The sequence below is a fragment of the Ornithorhynchus anatinus genome, chromosome 13, assembly GCF_004115215.2.
Source record: "Ornithorhynchus anatinus isolate Pmale09 chromosome 13, mOrnAna1.pri.v4, whole genome shotgun sequence".
NCBI classification, from domain to species: domain Eukaryota; kingdom Metazoa; phylum Chordata; class Mammalia; order Monotremata; family Ornithorhynchidae; genus Ornithorhynchus; species Ornithorhynchus anatinus.
This window is the reverse complement of record NC_041740.1, coordinates 39116336-39130185: the sequence shown is the minus strand read 5'-3', so window position 1 is coordinate 39130185 and position 13850 is coordinate 39116336. Positions and strand designations below refer to the sequence as shown.

Below are 13850 nucleotides of genomic sequence, written 5' to 3'. Positions count from 1 at the left end.
CTCTCTGACCCCCCTTCCCCCCCCAAAAAAGTGGGGGTAACCCTGCCACCAGCTGGTAAATGAGGACATCCACTGCTGCAGGGGACTGCGAAGAGCTGCTTTCCAACTGAGAGCCGGTCCACCCCTGCCTGGGCAAGGTCGATAGTTGGCCACCAGCCCCTCTCCAGAAATGGGGGAGTGGCAGAGAAGCCAGGAGGCCCCTGACTTTATTTTCACAGCTCTTGGATTCGGCTGACCCGAGGCCGGCTATCTCTCCGGGCCAATGGTGTCTGTCTCCTGAGAAAATCTGGAACCCTGGCTCCTGGGAGCCTGAATTTCACCCATCACGCTTAGGGCTGGGTCAAGTCAGGATGGGGGGCATGGTGGCTGCCTAGGTGCCCTACCCAGAGACACCTGCCACTCTCCCCTCTCCCTCTTCTGCCCGGAACGCCCCTCTTTCCCTTCCCTGCTGGATCGATTGATTGATCGACTGACTGATCGATTGGATGAAGGAGAAACAGCATGGCCTAGTGGATAGAGCACGGGCTTGGGAGTCAGAAGGATTTAATCTCTGCTCTGCCACTTGTCTGCCATGTGACCTTGTGCAAGTCACTTAACTTCTCAATGCTTCAGTTACCACATCTGTACAATGGGGATGAAGACTGTGAGCCCCAGATGGGACAGGAACTGTGTTCAACCTGATTGGCTTGTATCCACCCCAGAGCTTAGTACAGTGCCGGGCCCACAGTGAGCGCTTAGCAAATACTGTTAACAATGAGAGACAATCGAGAAGGAACTGGCCTAAACTTCAGCAGGGGATTTGGGGGTTAGACTTGAGGAAGAACTTGTCGACTCAAAAGTTTAATGATCCTGGAATAAGCCCTTCCATTCCCCACTCTCCCAATCTCTCTCACTATCTGGCCTGGAGGCAGGGGAATGGTCTAGGTGACCTCTTCTCTTCCTGCCCGGGGACAAATGATCTTGGCATTTGTGCAGGTTGAACCCTATCAGACCTGCAGCTGCCAACTCTTCCTCCCTTTTGTTTGCTGGAGTTGAGTGACTGAGTATTTACTGTGCCTTACTTTTGTTTATCTGGGTGGCTAATTTAGGATTGGGGCTGGATTTGTCTGTAGCTGTGACAGTTAATGGATTAAAGCGATAAATAGGAATTTAAGTCTGCCTTGGCCTGGGGCTTTGGGTATCCTGGTGAGGGGGTTGTGAGGGGAGGAAAAGGAGCGGGAGAGTTTGGGTGGAAGAGGACAAGGCAGGGGAATCCTCATTAATCAGGATCTAAGGGAAGAGGGTAAAACAGACTTTGAATGAGCTGATTCATGGAAATCTGATCTGTTTTGCAAACAACCACAGGAGGTCAACACTAAGGGGGACTTTGAGTAGCTGGCTTTTTCAGGACGCTGTAGCTGGGTGGATCTGGCCAGTATTCACAGCCCTCTGCTTGTGTCCCTGTTGTCTCCTCAGGCCCCACTTCAGACAGACCAAACTGGTTGGATTGTAGCTTTTTGGTGGGGAAGGGAAAAGAGGTCAAGTCCTTAGTGCTTAGGTAGTTACCAACTGACCATGGACCCCTCACCCACATCCTGCCTCTGGCCTTGGTCTCCCTTCCCCTTCCTGTCCAAAAGAAGGATCACTCTCCCGGCCTTGGAAGAGACGTGTCCCTCTTCCCGACTCGCTCCCTTTATTCACTCCGCCTCCCAGCTCCACAGCACTTATGTCCCTATCTGTCATTTATTGATTTCTATTGATTTCTATTCAAGTCTCTCTCCCCCTCTAGACTGTAAGCTCCTTGTGGGCAAGAAATGTTTCTGTTTATTGTTGTATTATACTCTCTCAAGTGTTTAGCACACAGTAAGCACTCAATAAAGATAACTGACTGACTCTTAATAAGGCTTCCAAGTGGGGGGAGAGTAATTGTCTGTGGGAAATGAGGAAGGAGAGATTTCCAGGGAGGTGAGATAGATGAGATCAAGGTACAGTGAGAAAGCTGGCATTAGAAGAGTGAAGTGTGCAGGTTGGATTGTAGTAGGAGAGTAGAGAGGTAAGGTCGGAGGGGGGCAAGGGGATTGAGGGCTTTAAAGTCGGTGGTGAAGACTTTATATTTGAGGCGGAAGTAGAGGGGCAACCACTGGAGGTTCTTGAGAAGTGGGGAAACATGGACTGAACATTTCTGTAGAAAAATGGTCGGGGCAGCAAGTGAAAATCAGCTTGATGGAAAGAATATGGGTCTGGGAGCTTGGATACCTGGGTTCCTGTCCAGCCTACTGACCTGCTGTGTGACCTTGGGACAGCCACGTTACCTCTCTAGGCTTCGGCACCCACATCTGTAAAATGGGGATAATAATCTCTTCCTCTTCCCAACTGTTTTTGGTGCCCTTTTTCTTTTCATATCTGCCTTTTAATTTTGTCTAGTTTTTTGAGGGCTAGGGCACGGCTCATTGTGGAAAGAGCAAAGGCCTGGGAGTCAGAGGACCTAATCCCCACATCATCCACCACTTATTTGCTGTGTGACCTTGGACAAGTCACTTCACTTTTCTGGGCCCCAGTTACCCATCTATAAAATGGGAATTAAGACTGTGAGCCCCATGTGTGATAGGGACTGTGTCCAACCTGGTTTATCTTGTATTTACCCCAGTGCCTAGTAGAGTGACTGGCACAATGTAAGTGCTTAACAAATACAATTTTTAAAAAAGGTAGCCTGGGGCTCTCTCACAGGGAGTATGAATTCCAAATGGAGGCCCTGGGGGTGGGTAAGGTCCTCTGGGGCAAAAATGTCTCTCTGCCCATCTGTGAGTACAGCATGTCTGGGTCAGAAAGATCATGTCAGACCCTGAAGGGGCATTAGGATGTGTCCGGCCAGGGGAGGGGCAGACCAGCTGATGCTAGAAATCAGAGCTGTTCCCACTGGTACAGATGCTACCTTGTTGAGGAGGCTGAAAAGTACTAGGACCATTTATTAGGCACCCCCTTGGTGCGGTGTCCTGTCAGAGGACCTGAATTCTATTCCCAGCTCTGCCACATCTGCTGTGTGATCTTGGGCGAGTCACTTAACTTCTCCGTGCTTCAGTTCCCTCGTAATAATAATAATAATAATAATAATAATGGCATTTGCTAAGCACTTACTTGGTGCCAAGCACCGTTCTAAACTCTGGAGTAGTTACGAGGTAATCGGGTTGGACACAGTCCCTGCCCCACGTGGGGAGCACAGTCTTAATCCCCATTTTATAGATAAGAGAACTGAGGCATGGAGAAGTGAAGTGATTTATCCAAGGTCACACAGGAGGCAGGTGGAGAAGCCGGGATTACCTGTAAAATGGGGATTAAGACTGTGAGCCTCATGAGGGACAGAGAATGTGCCTGACCTGATTATCTTGTATCTACCCCAGCTCTTAGTACAGTGCTTGGCACATAGTAAGTGCTTAATAAATACTACAATTACTATTATTATTATTACTACCAATGCTTGGGAAGCACAGGGAAGCAAAGTGAGTTCCCTATGGTCACATAGCAGACAGGCGGCGGAGTCAGGATTAGAACCCAGATTCTCTGATTTTCAGGCCCATGCTCTATCCACTAGTCCACACTGCTTCTCAGGCGTTGGAGGGAGATGGAGGTGTCGACTTCCTGGGGCACAGTGTGGCTGTGAACCCCCTTGTCGGGAGGCCGCCGGGGGCCAGAGAGTGGATCTGGGACAAGGTGAGATCTGGAACTCACCTTCTAAACTGTAAACACTTCTGGATTGTAAACCCAGTGTAGGCAAGGATTGTCTCTATTTACTGCTGAATTGTGCTTTCCTAGCGCTTAGTACAGTGCCCTGCACACAGTAAGTGCTCAATAAATACGATTGAAGGAAGGAAGAGAAGGACTAGAGTTGGAGAACCCCATGGCCTGACCCCCATTCCCCCCACAAAACACAACTCACTCTGTTTCCGGATTCTGGGCATTTAACGTGAAGTCACCAACCTTTTTCCTGAACCTGCTCGTGCCAACTACAGAAAAACATCCATAAGAGGTAAAGAGGGGACCACTGGGAGAAGAGGGTATTTGAAGGACATGGCTCTGCTCACTGGTCCCCCCAGGAGAGGCAGCCCCCTCCTGAAGGGTTGGGGTCTCTCATCCTGCCGGGATCCCGAGGTCTCCCTCTGCCCCTTCGGCACCATCGGAGTAGAGGAACCAATCGCAGAAGGGGACAGTGGTTGGGGAAGGGCCGGCTTCTGGAGTCAAAAGTGCTCCTGGACTCAGTCATGGGTTCAGGTGGCCTTCCTAGACCTGCAGCTACTAGTCCCGAGGGCTCAATCCATCCATCAGAGGCCCTGGCTCCCTGCCCCTCCTGACTGGCATCTGGCCATTGGAGGTTTCCTCCAGCCCTGAGTCTCTCCCCTTACCCTTCCCTGGCATCCGTGGCTGGATGGATAGTCCCCCTACCCTTCCCCAGCAGGACCCCTGATCAATAATTATAATAATAATAAGAAGAAGAAGAAATGTGGTATTTGTCAAGGGCCATGTGCCAGACACTTATGCTGGAGTAGATACATGGTAATCAGTTTGGACGCAGTCCCTGTCCCACATAAGGCTCACAGTCTTAATCCCCATTTTACAGATAAGGCACTGAGGCACAGAGAAGGGAAGTGACCTTCCCAAGATCTCACAGCAGACAAGTGGCGGACCTGGGCTTGGAACCCAGGTCCTTCTGACTCCCGGGCCTGTGCTCCATTCACTAGGGCACACTGCTTCTTCTACTTAATTCTACTTATTAAGGTCAAGAGCCTTTTGACAGTAGTAATAATAAGCTCGCTGTGGGTAGGGAATGTGTCTGTTTAATGTTGTACTGTACTCTCCCAAGTGCTTAGTGCAGTGCTCTGCACCCAGTAAGTGCTCAATAAATACGATTGAATGATGAATTAATGAATGATCATGGAATGTGTTAAGCACTTGCTAGGTGCCAAGCCCTGAACTAAGTGCTGAGATAGATACAAAATAATTGGATCAGACATATTGGTGGGAATGTTGGGCTCTGAAGAGGACAGGGAAGGGGATCTTGAATGGATCTTGAACGAAACTCACAGCCTCCGGCTGGGACACAGAGGAGAATTCTTTCTGCCTCCTTATTCATCTTCGCGGGCTACATATAATAGTCTTTTTCCACAAAGAGGGAGGCATCTTTCCCTTGGGTCTTCCGACCTCTCAGAGCCCCTTCGGATTGCTGCCCACGAGGGTGCGGGCCTGGGAGGGAGGAATCGTCGGCGCATCCCTGAGGAAACTTCTTCCCAAGTAAAGATGAGAAATGTAATTGCTGCAGAGCTGGAGCTCATCAGGGAGGGATCGCAGAGAACTGGAAATGTGCTTCCAGGAGCCCAGGGCTGTTCTAGTCTGGCTCAAACTCCTCGGGGACCAATCGAGATCGGGCCAATTTGGGGGATGGGGTGCAAGTGGGGAGGGCCAGAGGGGAGAGGGAGGGGACAACCTGCTGCTTGTCAACCTTCATTTTCTGCCAGAAACTGCAGTTGGAGGGAGGTGGGGGGAAGCAGCTCCTGGCTGCTGGGCTGTTGCTGCTATTGTCACCCCAAGTGGGGGCCCCCCCTAAATCGATCAGTAGCATTTATTGAGCACGGGCGATATGCAGATCACTGTACTAAGCACTTGGGAGAGTCTAATAGGTTAGTAGGCACGATCCCAGCCTTTAAGTAGTATTAATAGTAGTGGTAGCATTGTGCTAAACGCTGGGGGAGATACACGATAATTAGATCCCACCAGGGGCTCCTTAATTAGGAGGGAGAACAGGTATTGAATCCCCATTTTGCAGAAGAGAGAACTGAGGCACAGGGAAGTTGAGTGACTTGCCCAAGATCACAGAGCAGACAAGGGGCGGAGCTGGGATTAGAACCCAGGGCCGGCGACTCCCAGGCCCCGGGCTCTAGCCACTAGACCACACTGCTTCTCAGGATTATTGAGTAGCCACTGAGGGTGAAGCACCGTACTGAGGAGTTCACAATCTAGCAGGGATATTTTTAAAACCCGCAGTGCAAAACAGCATAGGAACAGCCAACAGCAAACACAACTGCCTGAAAAGGACAGACCAAGAATGGGCCTTTTGTGGGTTCCAATCTCACAAGTTTCCCGAGGCAAAAGACATTGCAGGTGACATCATGTATGAATTCCGACAACCAAAATCTATTTGCTCTGAGCAGCTTACTCCAAGATTGTCAACTGTTGGGTCAACAAGCTCTTTCTCGAGTCTACCCCAAATCCCCCCACTGCAGTCACTTCACATCTCTGGGCCTCAGTTCCCTCATCTGTAAAATGGGGATTAAGACTGTGAGCCCCGTGCAAGTCATGGACTGAGTCTGACCTGATTAGCTTGTAACTACCCCAGCGCTTAGTACAGTGCCTGGCACGTAGTAAGTGCTTTACAAATACCATAACAAAAATATAGGTATATACCACTGATTAGAGGATGACACGCTCAACAACTACATAAATTCTGTGAAAGTCTGCAGAGAACCTTTCGGTCTGTCTCCTTTTTTGCAACAAAATGTCTTGTTTGTACAGAGATGGAGGTGGGCAAAGGGGAGTCTGGAATTCTTTCAGCACCAGTGGCTACCTTGGGTCTACGGAGTAGAAGGGATGACTGCAGGGGAATGGCAGTCTGCCCATGGTGGGGGCTGGCAGAGCAGGAGGGACGCTTTTGGGGAGAGCCGCGGGGTAGCTCAAGGCAGGGTGCCCACACTTCCGGGTGTTTCCACATTTTATTTCAGAGAAGAACGAAACCAGACCCAGGGGTGAACCACTTCACCACAGCCCCGCCCCCCACCACATCTCTCTCCGGCCGCGTCGACCCTCCACCCGTCCCTGCCCGCTCTGGATCCCCGTCCTGTGGGGTTATGGTCCCTACTGCTCCCGGGCCCATGTCGGAGACGGGATGAGAGACAGCAGCAGGCTGTCCACAGACCCAAGAGGGTGAGTCCCAAAGCCCCGGGCCTCTGCCTGGCGGTCAGGGACCACCGCCCCCCTCCCTCCCTCCACCGTCCCGCTCGCAGGCTCCCAGTCAGGCCCCATCAGAGCCGTGGGGAGCCCCCGGCCACCACGATGGTCTCTCCGGTGATGTAGCCGGCGTCCGGAGAACACAGGAAGGACACGACGCCTGCACAATCCTCCGGCTTCCCGGTTCTGGGGCAGAGAGAGGGAGGCGGCCTGAGAGCGGACCCCGGCCCAGCCCTCCGGTCCTGCCTTTGGTTCCCCAAAATGGAGTCGAAGGAAGGAGGTAGGGAGACTCAGGATCTAGCCATGATCGTGGAGCCCCAGGCTAGGGCAGATATTGGGGGTCTGGGTGGGGGGGATGGGGTGAGTTCTCCCTCCCTCCGCAGTGCCATCCTGAGCCTACTGCTCCACCGCCCTATTCAGGGCCCCATTATCTGACCTACCTCGAAACTTGGTGTAAGTTTTGAATGTCTTTTAAAATCTTCTCATTTTTCCAGAGCTGAACAAAAGACAAAGGCAAAGGATCAATGGTCAGAGGGTCATGGGGCCATTGTGAGGGCCAAGGAGCGGGGTATCTCATCTTATCCAGTTTGACCTTCCTCTTCCTCCCTCCTCTGATGGCCCAGGAGTTCTAGGACTCCTTTAGGGAAAACCGATTCTCCCTAAATAATAAAAACTGAGGTATGTGTTAAATATTTCCTATTGCTACATGTTGGGATAGATACAAGACACATCAGATACACTCCCTGTCGCAGGGGTATTAAATCTCATTTTACAGATGAGGAAACTGAGGCACAGAGAAGTGAAGTGACTTGCCCAAGATCACCGGGCAGGCAAGTGGCAGAATGGGAATTAGAACTTGGGTCTAGGGGAAGCAACGCGGCCTAGTGGAAAGGGCATGGGACTGGGAGTCAGAGGACCTGGTTTCTCATCCTGGCCCTGCACTTGTTTTCTGTGAGAAGTCAAAAAAATCACTTAAACTTCTCTGAGCCTCAGTTCCCTCAACTGTAGTGGAGATTCATTGTCTGTTCTCCCTCTCACTTAACTGTGAGCCCCAGGTGGTACAGGGACATTGTCTGATCTGATTATCACGTATCTACCCCAGTCTTTAGAACAGTCCTTGACACACAGTAGGTGCTTAATAAATATCATTATGTCTCTTGGCTCCCAGGCCCATGCTCTTTTCACCAGACCATGCTGCTTCTCACTGCTGAATCTGGGGGACGGGGCGGGGGCTCTGAAGTCGATGGCACCTTGGTTCTCGGTTCTGGATTGGCGCGGAGAACGGTGGCAAAGGGGTCACCCGCACCGGGGTCGTGGGGGCGAGCGGGGCTGGGGAGGGGAGGGCCGATCCTCACCACTTGACTGAAGTTGGTCTTGATGAGTCCCGGGGCCAGGCAATTCACGCGGATGCCCTTGGGCTTCAGTTCCAGGGCCAGGGTCTTGGTCAGGCCCAAGATGGCGGTCTTGCTGACATTGTAGGGGCCCAGGAGCTGCAGGCCGAGGTCACGTGGTTGAGGGTGGGGAGGGAGGGGCCTCCAGGGACTCTGCCCAAGTCCCTCGCCTTCCAGCCCGGAGAGACAGACCCGTGCCGGGAGCGGAGAGCGGAAGCGAGGGGGTGGTCCCGGCTGGCCTCGGAGGGGCCCCGGGATGGTATTGGGAAGAGCTGTAGGCTAAGAGGGCGAAGGTCTGTGCAGGATAGCAGATGTGGAGCTCAGGGTCGTCCTCTGGGCCAGGAGGAGAAGGGGCCCCGGCCCTTTCCCTGCCACTGCTCATGAAGGGGCGTGGAGGGTCCCTTACCTTGAACGGAGAGTAGGCTACTGTTGATGAGACTAGGACCACGGCGCTGTTCCTGTCAGGTGAGAGGGGATGGTTAGGGCTCTGGGCTGCTGAAGCACAGCAGGAAACACTAGGGGCTCATGGGGTGGGACTCGTCCAGGACGTCAGGCAGTGGGAAGAGAGTGGGGGACTCCTGGATACGCAGAGGGAAGCTGGGGAGTGGGCCTGGGAAGGGCAGTACGTTAGCCCTACTTCTGGGTGTCCTATAGGTCTTGACTACTCACTGCCACCCCACAACCCCCAGGCCAGTGACATATCCTTGGGCAGGCCCAGAGGAGGTCCATGGTGCCCAGTGTCTGACCCAGCTGGCAGTGACTCAGGGAGAAAGCTGAGGGAGAGAGAACCCTGGCTGTCAAATCTCCCGGGAGGAGTCAGAAAGAGTCTTCCCGTGTTGATGACCGAGGACACCCGGGACCCTTGGCAGTGCCCAGGCCGGAAAGCCAGAACGAGGGTAGGGGTTGGGCCCAGAAGACTGGACCCTCATAGTACCAGAAGGCCGCCTGAGTCACAGGGGCAGCTTAGAAACCCTGTCTCTCCGGGGGAGGAGCACGAAGATTACGGTTACCGGTCTGCCCTTCCGCCCCACCAGCTGGCCCTTATGCCAGCCCTGGGGGGTACTGGTTTCCATCCAGCTGTCCGTCCCACGAGCCCCTCCCCAGCCCCAGACTCCCCCTCTCCCCTGAGAGGCTGGTCAGTTCCCTGGGGGTGGCAGAGGCCACTGGCGTGGTGGAAATGGAGATGGACACAGGTCCAGGAAAAGGGCAGCCATCCCTCTAGGAGGCTTCCATCCCAGCTGGACCTCACTCCCTGGGATTATCCTGCACCCCCCGCCCCACTGCACGCTCCACCCCCTCGGCCCGTACCCCCTCTTCTCCATGTGTGGCACCAGCAGGCCCAGCAGCAGAGCGGGAGACTTCACGTTCACATCCAGGATCTGAAACGCAACAAGCCGGGAGGCAGGGGCAGCCTGAGCTCCGTCCGTGCCCCGTGGGGATTTAGCTCCGTCTCGGGGTCTGAGGGTATGGCCCGATAGAGAAATGACTCCCGCGGGGCCTCACCTTGTCCCAGATCTGCTCGCTGGCTTCCCAGGTGCTCCTGACCAGGGGGTTCACACCCGCTACACACACCAAGAAGTCGACACCCCCAGAATGCTCCAGGGCCTGCCGGGGAGACGGGGAGATGCGGAGAGGTTCGGTCAGGTCTGGGTGGACAGGCTTCTTGGGAGTTGCTCTCATCAGTCGCTTCGTAATTGGGATTTATTGAGCTGTTACTGGGCTCTGGGCACTGTAATAGGTGCTGCTGACTGAGCCACTGTATTCCCGTGGGCACAGACGAGACGTCTGGCAGGGGAGACTGCTGGAAACGGAGGCACCCCCAGGCTGAATCCCCCCTCGCCGTCCCCCTTCCACCAGCTCCGCCCTCCTCCTCCGGGACTTCACCTTGGCCACCAGCCGCTCCCGGTCCTCGGTCTTCCCGATGTGGCACACGGTGCCCGACACGCTGAGCCCCTCGGCCTGCAGCGATGCCACGGCCCGGGTCACGTTCTCCTGCTGGCGGCTGCTCAGCACCACATGCGCCCCATCCCGGCCCAGTCGCCGGGCCACCGCCAACCCGATCCTGGACCGGCAACCGGGAAGACCACGCTGCGGCTTCGGCCCTCGGATCCCCAGATCCCGAGAGTAGAGTTGGTCCCCTCCTCCACCCAGGGCAGGGTTGGGCGGCACGTGCAGCCCAAACGACACCTCGGTTCCCCATGCCACAGCGTCCACCCCGGCCACTCCCTCCCATAGCCCGTGGCTCTGTTCACTCACCCGTCCGTGGAGCCCGTGATCACGGCCACTCTGCCCGCCAGTGGGAACCTCCTGTCCGCTCCGTCACCGCCGCCCCCGCCGCTGCACATCCTCCCCGAGACAGAGGCCTCCGGCCCCCGCAGCCGCCCCCCGGCCCAGCCCAGAGCCCTGCGCATGTCCCCGCTGCTGCTTCCACGTCCGGGCCGGACCCCTGGTCAGACAGAAACCAGGATCACTCCCTGGAGGCCCCTAGGACCCCCAAATGGGGAGGTCTGGAGTGAGGCTCCCAGCTGATCCCAGGCCCTCTTGTTCCACCCCTGCTGCCTGAGGACATTAACCTGTCCGTCGGGATCATTTCTCGTGTCTGTGGCAGCAGGGATGGGATTGGCAAGGAGGGGATCCCCCAGGGTCCCCCCTCTCACAGACGTTGAGGGAGATGCTGACCATCAGAGAGAAGGAGAGATTACCGTAATTCCCTGGATGGACTTTTCATCAACCACAAGTGAGAATGCTTGCTAGGCCCGACAACCCACGTGGCATCCGGCCTTCCAGGGTCCAGGCAGGGCGGGGGAACCGTGCACGTGACTGATCCCCCGCCACTTTCAAACTCTTATTGAAGGCCCATCTCCTCCAAGAGGCCCTCCCTGACTAAGACCTCCTTTACTCTTCTTTCTCTCCCTTCTGCAATGTCCCGACTTGTTCCCTTTATTCATCTCCCCCCTCCCAGATCCACGTATCCATATCTGTAATTTTATTTATTATATTCATGTCTGTGTCCCCTTCTAGACTGTTAGCTCACTGTGGGGCAGGGAATGTGTCTGTTATATTATTCTGGTATCCTCACCCAAGCGTTCAGTACAGTGTTCCACACACAGTAAGTGCTCAATAAATACAAGGGACTGACTGACCGATGGACTGGCTGCTGTGGTCTCCCCCGAACAGGTCTGTGCCCCTCAGGGATCTTTGGGGCCACTCAAGGAGAACTGAGTCGTGGCCCGCTGCCTGGGGGCTGCAGCCTTAGCCCCTCCCCAAACTCTGATCTTCCCCTTTAGTTAAGACCCAGAGATCCCCTCCTAGTCACGGAGCGCTCCCACCTTCAAAACCTTCCAACAATCACATCTCCTCCCAGAAGCCTTCCTAGACTGAACCCTTCATTTCTCCTATCTGCCCTCCTCTCTGCATCGGCTGTGAACTTGGCTGTGTACCCTTGAAGCGCTCCGATCGTAATCATAATAATAACTGTGGTATTTGTTAAGCGCTTACTAAGGGTCAGGCACCGTTCTAAGATCTGGGGTAGATAGAAGATAATCAGGGTGGACACAGTCCCTGTTCCACATGGGGCTCACAGTCTTGAGGCATACAGAAGTGAAGTGACTTGCCCCAGGTCACATAACAGATAAGTTCGCCCTCCTCCCCCCCAAAGAACCGTGAGCTCAGTGTGGGCAGGGATTGTCTCTATTGCTGCATTGTACTTCCTCAAGCGTTTAGCCCAGTGCTCTGCACACAGTAAGTACTCAATAAACACGATTGAATGAATGAAGAAAGTAGCAGAGCAGGGATTAGACCCCAGGTCCTTCTCACATCCAGGCCTGTGCTCTACCCACTAAGTCACACTGCTTCTCATACTCACCCCAGCCCCACAGCACTTATGTAAATATGCTTATACTCTATTATTTCCCCAATCTGCCAATTATTTTAATGTCTGCTCCCTCTATAGACTGTAACTTCCTTGTGGACAAGAATCGTATCTACTGACTCTGTTGTATCTTCCCAAAACCTTAGTAGAGTACTCTGCACACAGACAGTGCTCGACAAATATTACCGATTGATAAGGCACATTTGATTTCTTTCCAGTCAAAACTTGGCTGAGGTTCTGGTGCCTATTATGTTTAAGAAATTATGGTAAGCGGTCTACAGAGAGGGAGGGGGGGAAGGGGTGAGATAGAGGCCATCAGTCACTCCGTCGATGGCATTTAGAGAGCGCTTACTGTGTGCAGAGAACTATACTAAGTGCTTGGGAGAGTACAATACAGCAATAAACAGATGCATTCCCTGCCCTCAACGAGCTTACAGTCTAGAGGGGAGACAAGCATTAATATCAATAAATAAATTACAGATATGTTCAGTGCTGCATGTAATGAAAGCCCAGGCACCAGAAGCTTAAAAACATTTGCCCTGATTGCTCCCAAATCTGGTAAAGAACAGCAAGTAGCAAGAGATAAGGACGAATTAGAGCAGCAGGAGATCACAAGGAAGAGTTGGTAAGATTCCCAACCAACCCCTCGCAGGTAGAATCTCAAGACGATTGAATTCTACCACAAGAGCAGTCCTAAAGTTGGTTCTTGTGAGGAGAGAACAGATGGTCATTTTGGCCTCAGAGTTGAGCGGAGTCATTGGAATTCCCCACCTGTGGTTGCAGATTCCTCCTTCGAAGGGCTGGAAACGAAGCCGTCCCCGTTTGAAACTTGGAGAGACATGGAGGCGTTTGGGTGGGCTTTTCAAACGGAGAGAAAGAGAGGGAAAGGGAGCGAGAGGAAGAACATCCAAATCTGAGGCAGAAACGGAAGCTATCTGGCAGAGAGGGAGAGAGACCAAACAGAGATGGAGGGGGAAGGAGAGAGAGGGAGAATGAGAAATACAAGGAGGAGAGAGGAGAGACAGAGAGGGAGCGGGACTGAAGGAGAACACCGGAGAGACTGAGACAGGGTCAAGTAGAAGCAGCAAATGGAGGTGTGGGAAGCCTGGGTTCTCTTATCCCTTCTCTATCCATTGGCCCCCTGCCTCGACGTCACCCTTGGGCCCAGCCAGGGGCACAGTGGAGATGGGAAAAGAACCCAGGTGTCGTGGTTGGCTTCACCTCTCTGGACTCCCAGATCCAGATTCTGGCCGCAGGTGACAGCAGCAGGAGGGATTGGGGGCAGCAGCGGCGTGCGGCCTGGAGGCGTCTCCAAGCTGCGACCCTCAGCTCCACACCAGGCGAGGCTCCGCTCAAAAACCGGATGGGGCTCTTGCGTGTTGCGGGTTGGGGAGGGTCCGTGGGACCCGAGTCGGGAGAGAGATGCCCCTGGTCCCGGCCGAAGAGATCAGGAGGGTGGGAGAAAGGGGATGGAGGATGGAGAGGGGGCCACTGTGCTGGCTGGTTTTTAAATGAATCTCTGCCCAGATAAAATGCAAATGAAGATCTTCTTTCCAATCTGTACACTGGGTTTCCCGGAGCCGAGGCCATAGGGTCCTCAGTTTCAGGAGCTCAGA

At 53.9% G+C, this 13850-nt stretch overlaps 1 protein-coding gene across 1 annotated transcript; it reads right to left on the bottom strand.

Annotated features, from left to right (window-relative positions):
* Window positions 1-7046: 7046 nt before the first annotated feature.
* LOC100092944 (dehydrogenase/reductase SDR family member 4-like) lies at window positions 7047-13075 on the bottom strand. Its single transcript, XM_029077393.1, has 9 exons — window positions 13006-13075; window positions 10620-10809; window positions 10248-10425; window positions 9867-9968; window positions 9672-9742; window positions 8770-8821; window positions 8328-8462; window positions 7413-7468; window positions 7047-7158 (listed from the first exon to the last, which is right to left on the bottom strand). The coding sequence occupies exons 1-9, from the start codon at window positions 13073-13075 to the stop codon at window positions 7047-7049; spliced, it is 966 nt and encodes a 321-aa protein (XP_028933226.1).
* Between the last annotated feature and the right edge of the window lie 775 nt (window positions 13076-13850).